General features: G+C 40.9%; 1 protein-coding gene across 6 annotated transcripts in view; it reads left to right on the top strand.

The window, feature by feature from the left end:
* LOC124010048 (suppression of tumorigenicity 18 protein-like) overlaps positions 1-23348 on the top strand; it is a 67061-nt gene that overhangs the window by 7378 nt on the left and 36335 nt on the right. For 4 of the 6 annotated variants that reach the window (XM_046322378.1, XM_046322375.1, XM_046322374.1 and 1 more), the window contains exon 1: positions 15221-15416. The exons of 1 other annotated variant lie outside the window; for it this stretch is intronic. In XM_046322378.1, the coding sequence (XP_046178334.1) occupies positions 15257-15416 (160 nt within the window). In that variant the 5' untranslated portion in view covers positions 15221-15256. Of the gene's footprint in view, positions 1-15220; positions 15421-23348 lie in introns of those variants that run through there. One more of the 6 variants, XM_046322379.1, reaches the window with a different exon arrangement.

The raw sequence follows: 23348 nt of genomic DNA, 5'->3' as shown, positions 1-23348 counted from the left end.
AGTACTTTGCAGCAGGTGTTTCTGATTTAATTAACATGCCATGCTGGTGGTTGTAACATTTTAAATAAATCCAGCCCTGAAATGAAACGTAGGCTGAAAAGGAAGTGCACATCTCATAGGAAAATACACGTAACATGCTGACAACACCACTCGCGCATGTTGATTTTTGTCAACCCACACCAGATGCGATCAGGACATGCAGCTTTCTCGTAATCTCTCCTCCTTCAGGCCTCTTCTTCTTTGGACTTTATATGGCGGTTTGCAACCAACTTTTTAAGGTGCATTGCCACCACCAACTGGACTGGAGTGTCGACCTCAGTCCATCTTTCAATCAACCACGTGGGTATATGCTCCTACAAACCAACGAGGAGATGGGAGAGGCGGGACTTGCAGCACGTCAAGCTTAAAAAATAAACTCAGCAAAAAAAGTAACGTCCTCTCACTGTCAACTGCGGTTCTTTTCAGAAAACTTGACGTGTAAATATTTGTATGAACATAAGATTCAACAAGTGAGACAAACTTTACAAGTTCCACAGACATGTGACTAACAGAAATGTAATAATGTGTCCCTGAACAGGGGGGGGGGTCAAAATCAAAAGTAACAGTCGGTATCTGGCCACCAGCTGCTTTAAGTACTGCAGTGCATCTCATCATGGACTGCACCAGATTTGCCAGTTCTTGCTTTGAGATGTTACACCGCTCTTCCTCCAAGGTGCCTGCAAGTTCCCAGACATTTCTGGGAGGAATGGTCCTAGCCCTCGCCCTCCGGTCCAACAGGTCCCAGACGTGCTCAATGGGATTGAGTTCCGGGCTCTTGGCTGGCCATGGCAGAACACTGACATTCCTGTCTTGCAGGAAATCACTCACAGAACGAGCAGTATGGCTGGTGGCATTGTCATGCTGGAGGGCCATGACAGGATGAGCCTGCAGGAAGGGTACCACTTGAGGGAGGATGACAACAAGCTCAGTCAAATTATGTGACACACCGCCCCAGACCATGACGGACCCTCCACCTCCAATCCCGCTCCAGATTACAGGCCTCGGTGTAACGCTCATTCCTTCGGCGAGAAACCCGAATCTGACCATCACCCCTGGTGAGACAAAACCGCGACTCGTCAGTGATGAGCACTTTTTGCCAGTCCTGTCTGGTCCAGCAACGGTGAGTTTGTGCCCATAGGCAAATTTGTTGCCGGTGATGTCTGGTGAGGACCTGCCTTACAACAGGCCTACAAGCCCTCAGTCCAGCCTCTCTCAGCCTATTGCGGACAGTCTGAGCACTGATGGAGGGATTGTGCGTTCCTGGTGTAACTCAGGCAGTTGTTGTTGCCATCCTGTACCTGTCCCGCAGGTGTGATGTTCAGATGTACCGATCCTGTGCAGGTGTTGTTACACGTGCTCTGCCACTGCGAGGACGATCAGCTGTCCATCCTGTCTCCCTGTAGCGCTGTCTTAGGCGTCTCACGGTACGGACATTGCAATGTATTGCCCTGGCCACCTCTGCAATCCTCATGCGTCCTTGCAGCATGCCTAAGGCACGTTCACACAGATGAGCAAGGACCCTGTGCATCTTTCTTTTGGTGTTTTTCACAGTCAGTAGAAAGGTCTCTTTAGTGTCCTAAGTTTTCATAACTGTGACCTTAATTGCCTACCGCCTGTAAGCTGTTAGTTTCATAACGACCGTTCCAACGGTGCATGTTCATTAATTGTTTATGGTTCATTGAACAAGCATGGAAAACAGTGTTTAAACCCTTTACAATGAAGATCTGTGAAGTTATTTGGATTTGTACAAATTCTTTGAAAGACAGGGTCCTGAAAAAGGGCTGTTTCTTTTTTTGCTGAGTTTAGAACCAAGTTCTATTTTATTGCCTGGCTGCACAGACGTGTGGGTGCAATTTACATTTTACATTTACATTTAAGTCATTTAGCAGACGCTCTTATCCAGAGCGACTTACAATGATTGAATAACATGTGTGTGTACATTTATTTTGCAAAGCTTGCGCACGCAACACGGGCGTTGTGGTCAGCATGTAAGAGTCACGAAAACATTCGAAGTCACACATTCGAATTTGGCACTTCAAATACAGTGAGCTCCAAAAGTATTGGGACAGTGACACATGTCTTGCTGTTTTGGCTCCAGCACTTTGGATATCAAATGGTACTATGGGTAAGCTCTGGCCATGGTCTTTCAGCTCAAAAATGTGCATTTCTATTCGTGTGGGCGTTTTTAAATTCAAAACTTTTGGAGAAATTGAACAATACTGAGCAGCAGCTTCAAAATTTGACGTCTGGCAAAATGGAACGATACAGAGTAAGGTGTCCAAAACACTTCCAAATGTTCTATTTGGAGCAACTTTGAAATTTGGTCTTTGGAGAAATGTGGATGAACATCTAATTCTGCAGTGAGACTGTGAGAGCTTGTTGGCTTAGGTTATGTGACTGAGCCATGGTTGCTGTGTGAAATTGTATCCCGATACTGGCACTGTGTCCTTGTGAGGGAGTCTTGTAAAATGGGTTTAGTTAGCGCCTTTGCTGGCATTTTCCGAAGATAGCAAATGCACAAACACTGCCCCCTGATCGTATTAACTGTAAAACAAAGTGATGTAAGTCTTTGTCTGCTTGTGTGGCATAGGTTTCCTCTGTATGAGTTTAGTGGTCAGCTCAAAATGTATGTTGCCAGGGATGTTACAGAACCAACATGCAGTTCAGCCATAAGACAAGTATCACTATATAATATACATGACTGATTGTCTCTTCTGTGGTTTATCATTGGACATGAATTGACTGTAAACGTCTGTCCCCAAAATGCACCATGTTAAACTAGAGACCTGCTGAGTGAGATACCCTTGCCCTTGGGCAACCATCCATGGAAGCAATCTCTTATAGTAACACATACAGTACTTTACATTAAAGGAACGAGTATGAGACAAGTTATTAATACTGTTGCCCTCTTTTGCAAACACATGTCTTGCTGATATGGTGTTCTCCTTTAAGCCCTTCCTATGGACACATTGTTTTTTGCAATCATGCATAAAAACAATATACTGTATAGTATACTGTACAATGCATACAGTACATTGCCCACATGTGTACTGTACACCTAGTATTTTACAGAGACTAGAATACCAAGGTGTGGCGAGATCTTTCTTTAATCACTCAATTTACAGTACAAATCAGTTGAAATATCTCCACGCATCCCACTTATTTACATTTGAATTACTACTATTACTTATTTTTGGGATGTGACTATAGCAAGGCCTTGCACTAGAACGAAGCAAAAATACTTTTCCACTGGAGGTTTAGGTGCTTGTTTCTTTTAAATGCCATCATCTTTGCTGAAATCCCCTCTCAAAAGAACCTTTCACTTGCTGGAATAAATTCAAATTAAAATTTAAATCCCTCTTTGCATTTCTTCAGCCTCTTTTAAAATAGCTGCCTCCTTTTAGAAAGCTGTTTATGTAGTGATCTGTTCATAATCCAGTTTGTTTCTCAACAGCGAAAAACACAGAAATCGTATTATCACTATCTTGGAGAGATGATGCGAGAAATCAGGAACTATAAATGTCTGGATCTGTAGAAGTTTTCTAAGTGCAAAAGACCATTTATGAAGAACAGTAACATTTGACTTGTAAATATCGATAGTACATTGTATGGAGAGATCTCAGAAATTTATCAAATACCTTCTGTGATATTATTCAGAAAACTAGACAATGGCTGTACAGAAGTCTCAAATATGTGCTAGGTAGATACAGTGCCTTGCGAAAGTCTTCGATGTGCAAAACTGATAGAGACATAACCCAAGCGACTTACAGCTGTAATCGCAGCAAAAGGTGGCGCTACAAAGTATTAACTTAAGGGGGCTGAATAATTTTGCCCACCCAATTTTTCAGTTTTTGATTTGTTAAAAAAGTTTGAAATATCCAATAAATGTCGTTCCACTTCATGATTGTGTCCCACTTGTTGTCGATTCTTCACGAAAAAATACAGTTTTATATATTTATGTTTGAAGCCTGAAATGTGGCAAAAGGTCGCAAAGTTCAAGGGGGCCAAATACTTTCGCAAGGCACTGTACTGTAACTTATCAAAAATGTTCTCCCATGTGATATACAGCTTTTGTACTGAGCATATGAAGATTTAACTATTGGCACAATGGGTGAACCTTACATGTCATTGACAATCTTCCAGACTTCTATAAACAAAAACCCTTCCCAATCTCAAAGTCCTTCTAATATTTTGTAGAAAACAAGATTTAATCAAGAATGAAATTAATAAAAACATAAAACAGCAACACATTTATATGGAAGTGCCTTGTAATATCTATCAAGTTGAAAATATGTAAAATAACTGGGAAGAGCCTGTTGGGAGGTTTAATTTGCTCCAGCTGGATTGCGTTCATTGTTTGGAAACAAATGATAATTCTGTCTCCAGAAAGTTAACAAAGATCTAAACAAAAGGAAATCAATGGCCGAGTCCATTAATCACTCAAACCAAGCTACTTGTGCTGAAGAAACTTACTTCATAATCAATTTCTTTGTTTTGCTCAAAAGGGCATTTGCATTCTGATTCATGTCAGCAAGCTTATTTTATTGGGCGCAATCAAAATATTGTAAACCACATTAATGAAAGTGTTTTTGTATTTTCAAGTGTCTTTGAATAGTCATCTTACAAACTGCTGTAAAAAGCTGTTTTTAACATGGACCACTGCGCTACTGATAAGGGTCATGTGTTGATTTGTCAACAACAAAAGGTATTGAGGTGGAACATTGTGCCAGACTCTTATGTCTAGTGATTTAAGACTTATGATTCTGGCATTGATAATACTGACCTTTAAGCACAAGTACAAGCAATCCAACTCGGCAGAGTTTCTGCTAAAGATCATTGGTTATAAAATCGAGACAAATCTGTGAGCTACAGAATGTGTTGCTGAATGCTACTTATTATTCATTATTATTATTATCAAGACAATCTACTGCTCATCAGCATGATCATTACAGAAGCCACAGACTCACCTGTTGCCATTGTTTGTGGTCATTATTTTGCCTGGCCATCCCAGGGGAGCCACTTTGTGGATGGGTCGGGGGTTATGTCGGTCTGTTGCAACGAGTCAATATCTGAGACTGCTAGAGTAGACCCAGTTGAAAACCAGTCACCAAGACCCAACACTTAGACCCAGAACTAGACCTAGTGTTTCAAAACTGTAACAAGGTCAAGACCAGTTTAAATGTTGAAAATGAGATCCAGGCCAAGACAATTGTAAGAAGTCAGGCATCTTATTCCTAAACATAAGCCATTGCTTTGCCTACCAGCTCATACATAAGGGAAGCAAGGCACCCTGGCACTTGTGCGTTAAATCATTCCTTCTTGGCCACATAACTCTGGCAAGAGGAGGTATTGAGCGTTATGTCTTGACCACAAGTTGAGTGACTACGAAGACCATGTTGTCCAAACATTAGCCCAGACCAGAAGTATTGGATCCAAAGACACCGATCCATACACCTTTGGCACTGAAACCCTGGTCCATGCAGTCTTGGTGTTGACCTAGACCATGAGAACAAGTCTCCATCTTTGCTACATTTCACCAAAAGATGAACAACTAGTCCCTTTTAATATCACCTAGCATACTACGATATTCAGAACTGTTGAGCATACAACTTTTCCCAGAGATTGTGTATGCCATGGTAAAGCACGAAAGAACAGTCAGAAACTTTTGTCTGCAATCAGACTTCGTCACTACTACAGCAGCAGATCACCCAACGGTGTTATGTAGCTTTTTAATCACTGCAGTACCTCAAGTCCTAGAGTCGCGAGGTTGTCATTAAGCATTGGGGGTGTGTCTTTAAAGGTCGCCCACCGTTATACCCTAGTTATCCCCAAGGGGAATCTAGGGTAGTACTAATTGTTTCTTTAACTGTGATTTAGTTACATGCAGTGAAGATAATGATCCCCATGGAAAATGTGCTGTCTTTTCAAAGACACTTTCCCTGCCTGTTGACATCAACATAAGGATAGTTACACATCATGGAGCTATATCATCAACATAAGGATAGTTACACATCCTGGAGCTACAGTATATCATCAACATAAGGATAGTTACACATCCTGGAGCTATATCATCAACATAAGGATAGTTACACATCCTGGAACTATATCATCAACATAAGGATAGTTACACATCCTGGAGCTATATCATCAACATAAGGATAGTTACACATCCTGGTGCTATATCATCAACATAAGGATAGTTACACATCCTGGAGCTATATCATCAACATAAGGATAGTTACACATCCTGGAGCTACAGTATATCATCAACATAGGGATAGTTACACATCCTGGAGCTACAGTATATCATCAACATAAGGATAGTTACACATCCTGGAGCTACAGTATATCATCAACATAAGGATAGTTACACATCCTGGAGCTATATCATCAACATAAGGATAGTTACACATCCTGGAGCTATATCATCAACATAAGGATAGTTACACATCCTGGAGCTATATCATCAACATAAGGATAGTTACACATTGAAGACGGAAGGGACGTAGCCAGCGGTCAGGGATGAGTTGATGAGCGAGGTGAGGTAAGGGAGAAGGTCTTCGGAAATGGTCTGGAGAAGAGAGGAGGGGATGGGGTCAAGCGGGCAGGTTGTTGGGCAGCCGGCCGTCACAAGACGCGAGATTTCATCTGGAGAGAGAGGGGAGAAAGAGGTCAGAGCACAGGGTAGGGCAGTGTGAGCAGAACCAGCGGTGTCGTTTGACTTAGCAAACGAGGATCGGATGTCGTCGACCTTCTCTTCAAAATGGTTGACGAAGTCATCTGCAGAGAGGGAGAGGGGGGGGGGGGATTCAGGAGGGAGGAGGATTCAGGAGGGAGGAGAAGGTGGCAAAGAGCTTCCTAGGGTTAGAGGCAGATGCTCGGAATTTAGAGTGGTAGAAAGTGGCTTTAGCAGCAGAGACAGAGGAGGAAAATGTAGAGAGGAGGGAGTGAAAGGATGCCAGGAGGCGAGTTTTCCTCCATTTCCGCTCGGCTGCCCGGAGCCCTGTTCTGTGAGCTCGCAATGAGTCGTCGAGCCACGGAGCGGGAGGGGAGGACCGAGCCGGCCTGGAGGATAGGGGGCATAGAGAGTCAAAGGATGCAGAAAGGGAGGAGAGGAGGGTTGAGGAGGCAGAATCAGGAGATAGGATGATCACCTACCAACCAGTAAAAATTCCGGCTCTCACAGACCAGTTTTTCTTTAAGAAGCCCCCCTGTTCACCACTCATTACCTGTATTAACTGCACCTGTTTGAACTCGTTACCGTATAAAAGACACCTGTCCACACACTCAATCAAACAGACTCCAACCTCTCCACAATGGCCAAGACCAGTGAGCTGTGTAAGGACATCAGGGATAAAATTGTAGACCTGCACAAGGCTGGGATGGGCTACAGGACAATAGGCAAGCAGCTTGGTGAGAAGGCAACAACTGTTGGCGCAATAATTAGAAAATGGAAGAAGTTCAAGATGACGGTTAATCACCTCGGTCTGGGGCTCCATGCAAGATCTCACCTCGTGGGGCATCAATGATCATGAGGAAGGTGAGGGATCAGGCCAGAACTACACGGCAGGACCTGGTCAATGACCTGAAGAGAGCTGGGACCACAGTCTCAAAGAAAACCATTAGTAACACACTACGCCGTCATGGATTAAAATCCTGCAGCGCACGCAAGGTCCCCCTGCTCAAGCCAGCGCATGACCAGGCCCGTCTGAAGTTGGCCAATGACCATCTGGATGATCCAGAGGAGGAATGGGAGAAGGTCCTGTGGTCTGATGAGACAAAAATAGAGCTTTTTGGTCTAAACTCCACTCGCCGTGTTTGGAGGAATAAGAAGGATGAGTACAACCCCAAGAACACCAACCCAACCATGAAGCATGGAGGTGGAAACATCATTCTTTGGGGATGCTTTTCTGCAAAGGGGACAGGACGACTGTACCGTATTGAGGGGAGGATGGATGGAGCCATGTATCGCGAGATCTTGGCCAACAACCTCCTTCCCTCAGTAAGATCATTGAAGATGGGTCGTGGCTGGGTCTTCCAGCATGACAACCACCCGAAACACACAGCCAGGGCAACTAAGGAGTGGCTCCATAAGAAGCATCTCAAGGTCCTGGAGTGGCCTAGCCAGTTTCCAGACCTGAAACCAATAGAAAATCTTTGGAGGGAGCTGAAAGTCCGTATTGCCCAGCGACAGCCCTGAAACCTGGAGGATATGGAGAAGTTCTGTATGGAGGAGTGGGCCAAAATCCCTGCAGCAGTGTGTGCAAAACTGGTCAAAAACTACAGGAAACGTATGATCTCTGTAATTGCAAACAAAGGTTTCTGTACCAAATATTAAGTTCTGCTTTTCTGATGTATCAAATACTTATGTCTAGCAATAAAATGCAAATGAATTACTTAAAAATCATACAATGTGATTTTCTGGATTTTTGTTTTAGATTCCGTCTCTCACAGTTGAAGTGTACCTATGATAAAAAATTACAGACCTCTACATGCTTTTTAAGTAGGAATACCTGCAAAATCGGCAGTGTATCAAATACTTGTTCTCCCCACTGTACATATCCTGGAGCTATATCATCAACATAAGGATAGTTACATATCCTGGAGCTATATCATCAACATAAGGATAGTTACATATCCTGGAGCTATATCATCAACGTAAGGATAGTTACACATCCTGGTGCTATATCATCAACATAAGGATAGTTACACTTCCTGGAGCTTCATCAACATAAGGAGCTATATCATCATCAACGTAAGGATAGTTACACATCCTGGTGCTATATCATCAACATAAGGATAGTTACACTTCCTGGAGCTATATCATCAACGTAAGGATAGTTACACATCCTGGTGCTATATCATCAACATAAGGATAGTTACACATCCTGGTGCTATATCATCAACATAAGGATAGTTACACATCCTGGAGCTACAGTATATCATCAACATAAGGATAGTTACATATCCTGGTGCTATATCATCAACATAAGGATAGTTACACATCCTGGTGCTATATCATCAACATAAGGATAGTTACACATCCTGGAGCTATATCATCAACATAAGGATAGTTACACATCCTGGAGCTACAGTATATCATCAACATAAGGATAGTTACATCTCCTGGAGCTATATCATCAACATAAGGATAGTTACATATCCTGGAGCTATATCATCAACGTAAGGATAGTTACACATCCTGGTGCTATATCATCAACATAAGGATAGTTACACTTCCTGGAGCTATATCATCAACATAAGGATAGTTACATCTCCTGGAGCTATATCATCAACGTAAGGATAGTTACACATCCTGGTGCTATATCATCAACATAAGGATAGTTACACATCCTGGAGCTATATCATCAACATAAGGATAGTTACATTTCCTGGAGCTATATCATCAACATGCACACAGTGCCTTCAGAAGTATTCATACCCCTTGATTTATTCCACGTTTTGTTGATTTCCTTTCACTCCCATTGACAAACAATAACCATAATGACAAAGTGAAAACATGTTTTTAGCAAATTTATTGAAAATTAAATGCAGAAATATCTCATTTACATAAGTATTCACACTTTTGAGTCGATACATGTTAGCATCACCTTTGGCAGCGATTACTGCTGTTAGTCTTTCTGGGTAAGTCTTCTAGGAGCTTTGCACACCTGGATTGTACAAAAAAAGTATTCTTTAAGCTCTGTCAAGTTGGTTGTTTATCAATGCTAGATAGCCATTTTCAAGTCTTGCCATAGATTTTCAATTTAAGTCCAAATTGTAACTAAGCCATCTAGGAAAGTGGACAGAACCAAGTTTTCCTCTAGGATTTTGCTTAGCTCTATTCCATTTCTTTTTAGCCTAAAAAAACTCCCTAGTCTTTGCCGATGACAAACATTTCCATAAAATGATGCAGCCACCACCATGCTTGAAATATGAGGAGTCATACTCAGTGATGTGTTGTTGGATTTGCCACACACATAACGCTTTGTGTTCAGGACGTAAACGTCCTTTCGTTGCCACATTGTTTTCCAGTTTTACTTTAGTGCCTTATTGCAAACAGCATGGATGTTTTGGAATATTTATATTCTGTACAGGCTTCCTTCTTTTCAATCTGTCATTTAGGTTAGTGTTGTTGATCAAATTAAATCAAATCAAATTGATTTATATAGCCCTTCGTACATCAGCTGATATCTCAAAGTGCTGTACAGAAACCCAGCCTAAAACCCCAAACAGCAAGCAATGCAGGTGTAGAAGCACGGTGGCTAGGAAAAACTCCCTAGAAAGGCCAAAACCTAGGAAGAAACCTAGAGAGGAACCAGGCTATGTGGGGTGGCCAGTCCTCTTCTGGCTGTGCCGGGTGGAGATTATAACAGAACATGGCCAAGATGTTCAAATGTTCATAAATGACCAGCATGGTCGAATAATAACAAGGTAGAACAGTTGAAACTGGAGCAGCAGCACAGTCAGGTGGACCGGGGACAGCAAGGAGTCATCATGTCAGGTAGTCCTGGGGCACGGTCCTAGGGCTCAGGTCCTCCGAGAGAGAGAAAGAAAGAGAGAATTAGAGAGAGCATATGTGGGGTGGCCCGTCCTCTTCTGGCTGTGCCGGGTGGAGATTATAACAGAACATGGCCAAGATGTTCAAATGTTCATAAATGACCAGCATGGTCGAATAATAGTGAGGCAGAACAGTTGAAACTGGAGCAGCAGCATGGCCAGGTGGACTGGGGACAGCAAGGAGTCATCATGTCAGGTAGTCCTGGGGCATGGTCCTAGGGCTCAGGTCAGTTGAAACTGGAGCACCAGCATGGCCAGGTGGACTGGGGACAGCAAGGAGTCATCATGTCAGGTAGTCCTGGGGCATGGTCCTAGGGCTCAGGTCCTCCGAGAGAGAGAAAGAAAGAAGGAGAGAATTAGAGAACGCACACTTAGATTCACACAGGACACCGAATAGGACAGGAGAAGTACTCCAGATATAACAAACTGACCCTAGCCCCCTGACACAAACTACTGCAGCATAAATACTGGAGGCTGAGACAGGAGGGGACAGGAGACACTGTGGCCCCATCCGAGGACACCCCCGGACGGGGCCAAACAGGAAGGATATAACCCCACCCACTTTGCCAAAGCACAGCCCCCACACCACTAGAGGGATATCTTCAACCACCAACTTACCATCCTGAGACAAGGCTGAGTATAGCCCACAAAGATCTCCGCCACGGCACAGCCCAAGGGGGGGGGGGGGGGAGACCACAACAGTGAATCAACCCACTCAGGTGACGCACCCCCTGCAGGGACGGCATGAGAGAGCCCCAGTAAGCCAGTGACTCAGCCCCTGTAATAGGGTTAGAGGCAGAGAATCCCAGTGGAAAGAGGGGAACCGGCCAGGCAGAGACAGCAAGGGCGGTTCGTTGCTCCAGAGCCTTTCCGTTCACCTTCCCACTCCTGGGCCAGACTACACTCAATCATATGACCCACTGAAGAGATGAGTCTTCAGTAAAGACTTAAAGGTTGAGACCGAGTTTGCTTCTCTGACATGGGTAGGCAGACCGTTCCATAAAAATGGAGCTCTATAGGAGAAAGCCCTGCCTCCAGCTGTTTGCTTAGAAATTCTAGGGACAATTAGGAGGCCTGCGTCTTGTGACCGTAGCGTACGTGTAGGTATGTACGGCAGGACCAAATCAGAGAGGTAGTTAGGAGCAAGCACATGTAATGCTTTGTAGGTTAGCAGTAAAACCTTAAAATCAGCCCTTGCTTTGACAGGAAGCCAGTGTAGAGAGGCTAGCACTGGAGTAATATGATAATTTTTTTTGGTTCTAGTCAGGATTCTAGCAGCCGTATTTAGCACTAACTGAAGTTTATTTAGTGCTTTATCCGGGTAGCCGGAAAGTAGAGCATTTCAGTAGTCTAACCTAGAAGTGACAAAAGCATGGATTAATTTTTCTGCATCATTTTTGGACAGAAAGTTTCTGATTTTTGCAATATTACGTAGATGGAAAAAAGCTGTCCTCGAAATGGTCTTGATCCGTTCTCAGTTTTCTCCTATCACAGCCATTAAACTCTGTAACTGTTTTAAAGTCACCATTGGCCCCATGGTGAAATCCCTGAACTGTTTCCTTCTTCTCCGGCAACTAAGTTAGGAAGGACGCCTGTGTCTTTGTAGTGACTGGGTGTATTGATACACCATCCAAAGTGTAATTAATAACTTCACCATGCTCAAAAGAATATTCAATGTCTGCTTTATTTTTTAAATGTTTTCATCTACCAATTGGTACCTTTCTTTGTGAGGCTTTGGAAAACCTCCTTGTCTTTGTGGTTGAATCTGTGTTTTTTAAAATATATTTTGAACCTTTTATTTAACTAAGCAAGTTTGAAATTCACAGCTTGACTGAGGGACCTTTATATAATTATCTGTATGTGTGGGGTACTGAGATGAGGTAGTCATTCATTGGTCCATGCAATTTATGACTTGTTCAGATTATTTTCACTCCTGAACTTGTTTAGGCTTGCCATAACAAAGTGGGTGAAAACTTATTGACTGAATACATTTCAGCTTTCATTTTTTATTAAGTTGTACAAATTTAAAAAAAATACAATTCCACTTTGACATTATGGGGTATTGTATGTAGGCCAGTGACACAACATCTAAATTGAACCCATTTTAAATTCAGGCTGTAACACAAAATATGGAAAAAGTCAAGGGGTGTGAATACTTTCAGAAGGCACTGTATGCTCTGTTGCTCTTTATTTGCATATGCAAATTGATAAATAATTTTTTAATTCCAATAATTTCATGTGACTATTTCTGAGATGAACAAGGCATCAAGTGGTTGCACAATGGCAGACAGATGAGTAAATGGGGTTTCACACTATAAACCAGGAGGTGGTGATTGGCTATTCCTATTATTTGAGCTCAATTCTGAAGCATTTTATCTTAAATTAACCTCACTTTATTTTAGTATATAATGATTTCAACATTTTAGATTAATGACTGAATTAATATTCATACCTACTCTGTTGTACTACATGGAAACCTAGAACCAGCTTTGGGTTGCCAGTTGCCTAGATTTGAATTGAGATTGTTTTAAAGCATCGTTGGTTGACTTCATAAAGATAATTTATTGTTCTTACAGTACATTAGAAGAATTCCGGAAAACATGATATTTGTGTAGGCTTTACACACAGCCGGTATCGTGCTCAAAAACAATGGGGTGCTTTGACATTTCACTTCTTTGCTTACATAATTTGCAGCAGAATGCAAAAAGCTTTTAGACACAGATGTGACCCGTTGTAATACTTTTCTAAATGCAATCAAACACTTTCTACAAACATGAGCAGGACTTTTTAAATGTGAACCCTTGTCTGACATGTAATTTCATCCAACCCACTCCTCTTTTCATTCCCCTGCTATCTCCCCTCAGTTTTCCTGTTGATGAAATAGTTTTGAAAAACACTATATGCTGGTTCATGGGTCATGTTGTAGGCTTTGGAATAAACCTTTTTGTAGATTAATCAGGGACAACGCATATTTTTGCGTTTTACTTTCACTGAATTTGTGAATAACTGAGCTGCTGGGCTTACTACACTGTCCTCTGTAATGTTTTTCATTTAGTTAGGATTGCTGTCTTACAATAGTTCAGGACATGACGTAATCAGTACTTTCTTGGACAAGCGCTTAAGATGTTCTTTCACTATGATTGTCTGCATCAGCTAAGAAAGAAAACATGTTTTTATTATTATATGATGTTGAAAGTGATGGCTCTATGCTTTCATATTTTCTAAACCACCAACACGCACGAATGGTGCATAAGAAAGATCAAGCAGAACAAGAATGTACTCTTGACGTCCCGCTTTTCAGTATGTACCATGAAATGGCTCTTGAAAGACAGTTACAAAATTAAATGTTAAATTAGGCATTAAACAAGGTGATGATCAACTGCCAAACCTTTAGTAATGATATGCCTCAGCCATCCTCAAGTCCCCAGCCTTGCTTATCCAAATTGCGCAGATATCAAAAAGCATTATTATTATTATTATTATTATTATTACACACTGTGTTCACATGTCTCACCCCAGAGACTGGGATGACACAACCTAGAGATAAGCGTGTTTTGGGTGGCCTCTGTCATCAGCTGGGGAAGGAGATGCTTGCATCTCTAAGAGGCCCCCTTATGGGTATCACTTATTTTAAATGCTAAACCGCGGCCCCCTACCCCCATACACCCACTCTGCACTCCCCCGCCCCTCACCTCTCCTCCCGCCCCAGGCTCCACCCAGAAGTGTGGCTTGCCTTTGTCATTGTAATCTGGCCCTGTTTGCTAAACGCTTCCAATGTTTACTCTCTGCTACGGGGGCTTGTATTAACAGGAGTCAGCAGGATGCACATGACATCACTAGCGCTGGGGCTGGGGGGCTTTTGTAGGAGCTGCGTTTGTGATGTCTCGAGGCCCCTGTCTTCTCTCCCTTTATTCCCCATTTTTCTCTATCCAGGCTTGTCTAATGCCTGAGCTAACTCAGGAGGCTAACATGGCCTACAGGGAGGAATTACACCTAATTACTTAAATAACTGCTGTGCAGCAGCTAGCCTTCCTTCCTTAGTCACCAAAAATCATTTCCAGGTCCCTGGCTTTTAATGATAGCTAGTCCTCTCTGGTAACAGAAAAGATCTAGGACAAAATGGGTTTTCATTCATTCAAATAGGAGAGAGGGTAATAAAATAAGACAGACAGGTACTAAGATACAGAAGGGGAAAAAAATTCCAATTAACCGACAAGGCTTTCATGACATATACTTTGGTTGTTGTTGCCGTAGCGATAAAGTCGCAGACATTGAAACTCGTCTGTTGAGCCATTGTTATCATCCCTGGCCATCTGCTGCCGAGGACTGACATTCCTGCTCATTTGCATGATGAGTGATATGGGAAGCTTGGGAGGGCGTATGCCCCAGTCAGTCCTATGACAAAGCAAGTGAAAGTTTTTGAATCAGAATGTAATGGGTAAGAAAAACAATATATATATATATATATATATATATATATATATATATATATATATATATATATATATATATACCTATATCAAGCATGTGTGTGTGTGTAGAGGGCTAACGCATGCATCTGCCTCCCTGTTTGTGTGTTTTGCGGATGTGGGAGTAGAATGAGGAGGGGGTAGTCTGCTGTTGATGTGCAAATGTGCATCATATTGAAGGACTGTGAATGGGGAGGTGTGACGTAAAAAGGGACCCGAACGCAGGTGCTTATCTCCAGGCTGTCAAAGGCATAGTATGTCATATTCCTGGGGACTACCTTTCAAAGACACTGCACCAGCTCGGCCATCAAGCGACTGGGGGGAAATCAAACTTTCTGGATCATAGAAGTAGGTTTGTGTCAAAAGTAATTTCATAATAATAATAATAATGTATAGTGGTTATGGTGTTTTTTTGTTGTTTTGTCATTGACATCAAGCGCTGAGTGTGAGTGCATGTGAAAGACAAGCATTTTATCCTCTTGATGTTTGATGCTGTCATATGACTTCATAAAAAGGTCATATAAATATATATATATATATATATATATATATGTTTAAAAGTGAATGCACATTTTTATTGCTATAGGACAGTAACTACTAATGTGTTAAAACGTTTGCTATAATTGTACAATATGAATACAGAAATAATATAAATTGTTATATTTATAAATGTCATACTTCAAGAAAGTATCTGTCTGCTAAATACAGGATTGTTGCCATGATGTGAATCAGTGCTCATAGTAAAAGTGCAGCTTCTACAAGGGTCTCAGATCGCTAGAGAGGACATTGTATTGCTCAAATGGGGTTTTAAGAAGCACAACCTATATTTGGATCATCCAGATAGTGTTAAATGCTGTCGACACAAATGCTGTATGTTTAATTCAGGTAGAGTATAAGCCTAAGGTCTTAGAAGAACACGTTAGTATTGTGTTGAAGGCAATGCTTTGTCAGGTTGTGCTGGGTGAAGGTTGCATTAATGCTTATTGAAATCCTGTTTTATTCTAAATGCTGTATTATGGTCGATAATAAGTGATCATTGAGACTTCTGTGGCAGACATGGTCCAGACCTTACACTTGAACAAACTCTGAAGAGACAGTACAAGGTCTCCAGGGAAACTGTTGATTTAGTGGGAAGGATGGATGTTTCAAAGGTTTATCATCAGGACCGTCAATAGACTTAGGCCTATGCCTCGGAAGGGCAAAGATAGAAGAATATGTTAAGGGCTAATTTGGAAGAAAATGTATACATTTTTTCATAACATACTGCAGCTAGGGATTTTGTCAAGACAACTGGTGGGTTGATAAGTGAGTTGTGTATTGAGAAAAACAACTTGTTTTTTGAGGCCTTTGCATAGGCCACATGCTTAAATGAATATATCTTCAAGCGTAACATATTGTGTGGGTAAGAATACTTTCATTCTAGTCAGTTCCAGCGTAAACTTATTTTCAAGATGTCATTTAAAAAATGAGTTGTTTGTGTAGTTCTGTCTTTGCAACCTACTATGTTATTTTAAGCTTGAGTAAGTGTGCAGAGCAAAATGAACATCCCAACTTGTAACTTAAATAGTCTGTTCCTGTTGGAACTGTTTAGAACATACATTTGAATAGATGTTAGAGATTTTCAGAAATTTCTCAAATATTACATTTTGTGTCATGTTTATGAAAAACCATACTGAAACAAACCCAAAAAAAAGACTTGTTAATCAACTCCCAAATCGCTGATTCCCATTTGAGCTGTGATATACGTGATATACAGACCAATATGCAATGTGTAATATATAATATGCCAAATATAATATATTTAATCTTCCATGTATAACATATAATATGCCTTGTATAATAATTATTGCTGCAAGGTGAAATCTTTTCAAAGTTAGGTATGCCCAATATAAAGAGATGGAAATGTGATAATACTGAGACAAACCACTGAAATCATGAGCATATGGTCAATCTTTGGAGGTTATTTTAATACCACAGTTACAACAACACAAAGATGACAAATGATATGGTATTGAAGTGAATTCATCTACCCTCTTGCTGTACTGTATGCAGCCCCCTTCCTGCTCCAAGCAGGATACTAATACAGTTGCTACACAACAGAGTAATGTTAGCTCTCTTTGCCTGCACTCCAGTACGACAACAGGAGCTGTCCATGGTACCTAGAGAATAAAGACTGACAACAGGAGCTGTCCATGGTACCTAGAGAATAAAGACTGTGTCGTCCAGAGGGGGAGGTGAAATTACAAACTCCAGTTTATTTGTGTAAAACTTGATTATTTAGTTATACGATGATAAAATGATTGTTCTATAGGATATCAAGTGCCCTGCTGTGACTTGTTAACTTTGTCACTTTTCACTTGACAAATCTTTCCATAACTCAACAAATAGATTCAAACAGAGTTATTCAAGAAAAGAGCACTCTTTACTTTTCAATTTCCAGATTGAGTCAAATATAGAGAAAATAGCTGCCATGCATTGTGAAACACTGCAAGCAGCAAAGAGTTACAGTAGCAACCATGGTGGTAAATATCCATCCAACATGTACTGTGTTACCTGTTTTTCCCCACTCAAACTTCACTTAGTTCATCTAGGAAAATGAATTATGTGGATTTAATTCAGCAAGGTTTCAGAAATGTTCCATCTGCTCTTGAGCAGCTGGGGAAAGGATACATGTAATTAATTACTTCACTTTTGAACAGTATTCCAGAGAAACTGTGATGTTTGTATGATTGGGAATACATTTGCAATCCTAAATGTACAACATAAATATGTATTTGTTATGACAATGCTGAATGATCCTTTTTGCTGCGTGTGATTTGTTTGGGACAAATTAATGTCACTTGAATTGACAGAAAACAAGTGTTTTTAATGTCTAAAACAGGCCATCTAATAGATCTATATGCAGAGGACTTCAGAAAGGAGGCATAAAAATACTATCTGTTTAGTAACCCATGTTTGTCCTTTGGCTATATCAACTTAATTTGAAACCCACATAAATATATGCAATGGATTGTATATAATGATAAAGCAGTACTCCTCTGAAGATAAGTTTACTTAAGGTTATATCTGTTTTAAAATGAGTCTGACTGGGATAGACTATACTTTCCTGGTTGCCATGTTGCAGTTCGAGTTTTCCTGATGCACAGACTATGAAGTATTTAGTAACAAATAGGAAATATTGAAATATTATATAAAACATGTATAGTAACCTAACCAAGATCATCTGAATATAATTGATCTATAAATACATTACAGGTAGTATTCTTTTTAAAGAGAATACATGTCAAATGTAATGTTTTTTTAGTGAGGGGTTTTATATGCTTGACATGGTGGCGCTATAAGCGATGTCCCTAATTAAAATTACATGGGATTTTTTTCCGCTCTTTTTTTATTCAAAATATATTTTAGAATTTACCTTTATTGTAATGTTACCTCATTGGCTGTGGTTTTGTTTGTTGGCCTAACTATAAAGGATCTGCTTGTACCCTTGTGGGTTGAGAAGAATTAGGATTTATGAATTTATTTCCTCTGTTGTATTGTTTAAACAGCTTTGGTTTAGTTTTGATCCCTTCCTCTTGCCTTTGAGGCTGTTCCACGGTGTCAGCTGTTGACTGATAGTAAGAGAACTGCCTCACAGTGTGAATGAAAGAAAACTAGCGGTTGGTAAACACTGATAAGGGATAAATAGAAAGCGGTCAGGCAGAGATAGTTCTGTGGGAGCCCAGATTGTGTGCGGTCTGTTAAAATGAGATTCTGAGCCTGTCCTTTTTATTCCCCACCCCCCCTCCCCTCTGCTGCGTTTGTCTGGAAAATCTCCAGTGACCCTGCACAACAGTCCCAGGCTGCACTATTCTCTTTTTGTGTTTTGTTTTCTAACAAGGGTCAAGTTGGCCGATAGACATGTCCCTGATGCTTATAGACAGCTGTCATGACTGCAAGTACTTACAATAACTAATGTTACATGGAATTATAGTTCTGCTGCACCAGAAACACAGCATCAGGGAAATAGTGAAAAGATAAGTAAAATGTCTAGAACATTCTCTGAAAATGTCCAGCCTTTGTCTGTTTGACATTTTATTGTCGAATGGTTTCACTTCATGTTTCTTCACAATTTCTTGCAATCTTTAAAAAAAAATCTACTTGTGTATGAAAGTTTTGGAATTAATTTAAATTAAATCTTGTAAGAGTTAATACTTTAATGATAAAAAAGTGCAACGATTGAACAATTTTGAACAAACTAATGCACATGCTTACTTACATTACAAGTCAAAAGTTTGGACACAACTGCTCATTCCAGGGTTTTTCTTCATTTTTACTATTTTCTACATTGTAGAATAATAGTGAAGACATCAAAACTATTAAATAACACATATGGAATCATATAGTAACCAAAAAAGCGTTAAACAAATCCAAATATATTTTAAGAGATTATTCAAAGTAGCCACCCTTTGGCTTTTGGTATTCTCTCGACCAGCTTCATGAGGTTGTCACCTGGAATGCATTTCAATTAACAGCTGTGCCTTTTTAAAAGTTCGTTTTTGGAATGTGTTTAAGCCAATCAGTTGTGTTGTGACAAGGTAAGGGTGGTATACAGAAGTTACGCTTGGTAAAAGACCAAGTCCATATTATGGCAAGAACAGCTCAAATTAGCAAAGAGAAATGACAGCCCACCATTACTTTAAGACATGAAGATCAGTCAATCCAGAATATTTCATTAACAGTCTCAAAAACCATCAAGTGCTATGATGAAACTGGCTCTCATGAGGACCGCCACAGGAAAGGAAGACCCAGAATTACCTCTGCTGCAGAGGATAAGTTCATTAGAGTTACCAGCCTCAGATTGCAGTCCAAATAAATGATTCACAGAGTTCAAGTAACAGGCACATCTCAACATCAACTGTTCAGAGCAGACTGCGTGAGTCAGGCCTTCATGGTCGAATTGCTGCAAAGAAACCACTACTAAAGGACACCAATAAGAAGAAGAGACTTGCTTGGGCCAAGAAACACGAGCAATGGACATTAGACCGGTGGAAATCTGTCCTTTGGTCTGATGAGTCCAAATTTGAGATTTTTGGTTCCAACTGCCGTTTCTTTGTGAGACGCAGAGTAGGTGAACGGATGATCTCTGCATGTGTGGTTCAAAGGTTTGGACACCTACACGTTCAAGTTTTTTTTCTATATTATCACTATTTTGTACATTGTAGAATAATAGTGAAGACATCAAAACTATGAAATAACACAATCATGTTGTAACCAAAAAAGTTTTGAACAAATCGAAATATGTTATTTTAAATTAGTCAAAGTAGCCACCCTTTGCCTTTATGATGGCAGGGTAGCTCACACCCTCAAACAGGGTAGCCTAGTTGTTAGAGCGTTGAACTAGTAACTGAAAGGTTGCAAGATCAAATCCCCGAGCTGACAAGGTACAAATATGTCGTTCTGCCCCTGAACGGGCAGTTAACCCACTGTTCCTAGGTCGTCATTGAAAATAAGAATTTGTTTTGCCTAGTTAAATAAAGGTTAAAAAAAATGACAGCTTTGCACACTCTTGGCATTCTCTCAAACAGCTTAATCTGGGATGGTTTTCCAACAGTCTTGAAGGAGTTCCCACATATGAGCAGTTGTTGAATGCGTTTCCTTCACTCTGCAGTCCAACTCATCCCAAACCATCTCAATTGGTTTGAGGTCGGGTGATTGTGGAGGCTAGGTTCTCTGATGTAGCACTCCATCACTCTTCTTTTTGGTCAAATAGCCCTTACACAGCCTGGAGGTGTGTTGGGTCATTATTCTATTGAAAAACAAATGATAGTCCCACTAAGTGCAAACCAGGAGAATGCTGTGGTAGCCATGCTGGTTAAGTGTGCCTTGACTTCTAAATAAATAACAGACAGTGTCACCAGCAAAGCACCCCCACACCATCACACCACCTCCTCCATGCTTCACGGTGGGAACCACACGTACAGAGATTATCCATTCGTCTTCCCTACATCTCACAAAGACACTGCGGTTGTAACCAAAAATCTCATCAGTCCAAAGGATAGATTTCCACTGGTCTAATGTCCATTGCTTGTGTTTCTTAGCCCAAGCAAATCTCTTCTTCTTATTGGTGTCCTTGTAGTATTGATTTCTTTGCAGTTGATGAACCGTTGATGTTGAAATGTGTCTGTTACTTGAACTCTGTGAAGCATTTATTTGTGCTGCAATCTGAGGCGCAGTTAACTGTAATGAACTTAGCTCTGCTGCAGAGGTTAACTGTGGGTCTTCTTTTCCTGTGGCTGTCCTCATGAGCCAGTTTCATCATAGCGCTTCATGGTTTTAGCAACAGGACTTTGGGTATTGACATTTTTGGGTATTGACTGACCCTCATGTCTTAAAGTAATGATGGGCTGTCTTTGCTTATTTGAGCTGTTTTTGCCATAATATGGACTTAGCCTTATTTGGTAAAATACCATCTTCTGTATATTACCCCTATCTGGTCACAACACAACTGAATGGCTCAAACACATTAAGAAGGAAATCAATTCCACAAACTAACTTTTAACAAGGCACACCTTTTAATTGAAATGCATTCCAGTTGACTACCTTATGAAGCTGGTTGAGAGAATGCCAAGAGTGTGCAAAGCTGTCATCAAGACAAAGGTGGCTACTTTGAAGAATCTCAGATATATTTGGATTTAACACTTTTGATTCCACACATGTTATTTCATAGTAGAATGTAGAAAATAGTACTAATAAAGAAAAACCCTTGCATGAGTAGGTGTCCAAACTTTTGACTGGTACCTGAGATGCATACATAGATACTGTATGTACATACATACATACATACATACATGCATACTGTAAATACATACAGTGGGGCAAAAAAAAGTATTTAGTCAGCCACCAATTGTGCAAGTTCTCCCACTTAAAAATGAGAGAGGTCTGTAATTTTCATCATAGGTACACTTCAACTATGACAGACAAAATGAGAAGAAAACAAATCCAGAAAATCACATTGTAGGATTTGTAATGAATTTATTTGCAAATTATGATGGAAAATAAGTATTTGGTCACCTACAAGCAAGCAAGATTTCTGGCTCTCACAGACCTGTAATTTCTTCTTTAAGAGGCTCCTCTGTCCTCCACTCGTTACCTGTATTAATGGCACCTGTTTGAACTTGATATCAGTATAAAATACACCTGTCCACAACCTCAAACAGTCACACTCCAAACTCCACTATGGCCAAGACCAAAGAGCTGTCAAAGGACACCAGAAACAAAATTGTAGACCTGCACCAGGCTGGGAAGACTGAATCTGCAATAGGTAAGCAGCTTGGTTTGAAGAAATCAACTGTGGGAGCAATTATTAGGAAATGGAAGACAAACAAGACCACTGATAATCTCCCTCGATCTGGGGCTCCACGCAAGATCTCACCCCGTGGGGTCAAAATGATCACAAGAACGGTGAGCAAAAATCCCAGAACCACACGGGGGGACCTAGTGAATGACCTGCAGAGAGCTGGGACCAAAGTAACAAAGCCTACCATCAGTAACACACTACGCCACCAGGGACTCAAATCCTGCAGTGCCAGACGTGTCCCCCCCCCTGCTTAAGCCAGTATATGTCCAGACCCATCTGAAGTTTGCTAGAGAGCATTTGGATGATCCAGAAGAAGATTGGGAGAATGTCATATGGTCAGATGAAACCAAAATATAACTTTTTGGTAAAAACTCAACTCGTCGTGTTTGGAGGACAAAGAATGGTGAGTTGCATCCAAAGAACACCATACCTACTGTGAAGCATGGGGGTGGAAACATCATGCTTTGGGGCTGTTTTTCTGCAAAGGGACCAGGACAACTGATCCGTGTAAAGGAAAAAATAAATGGGGCCATGTATCGTGAGATTTTGAGTGAAAACCTCCTTCCATCAGCAAGGGCATTGAAGATGAAATGTGGCTGGGTCTTTCAGCATGACAATGATCCCAAACACACCGCCCGGGCAACGAAGGAGTGGCTTCGTAAGAAGCATTTCAAGGTCCTGGAGTGGCCTAGCCAGTCTCCAGATCTCAACCCCATAGAAAATCTTTGGAGGGAGTTGAAAGTCAGTGTTGCCCAGCAACAGCCCCAAAACATCACTGCTCTAGAGGATATCTGCCTGGAGGAATGGTCCAAAATACCAGCAACAGTGTGTGAAAACCTTGTGAAAACGTTTGACCTCTGACATTGCCAACAAAGGGTATATAACAAAGTATTGAGATAAACTTTTGTTATTGACCAAATACTTATTTTCCAATTTTCAAA

The sequence above is a fragment of the Oncorhynchus gorbuscha genome, linkage group LG22 (assembly GCF_021184085.1).
Source record: "Oncorhynchus gorbuscha isolate QuinsamMale2020 ecotype Even-year linkage group LG22, OgorEven_v1.0, whole genome shotgun sequence".
NCBI classification, from domain to species: domain Eukaryota; kingdom Metazoa; phylum Chordata; class Actinopteri; order Salmoniformes; family Salmonidae; genus Oncorhynchus; species Oncorhynchus gorbuscha.
Note: the sequence above shows the minus strand (reverse complement) of the source record. Positions and strands in the feature narration are given on the sequence as shown.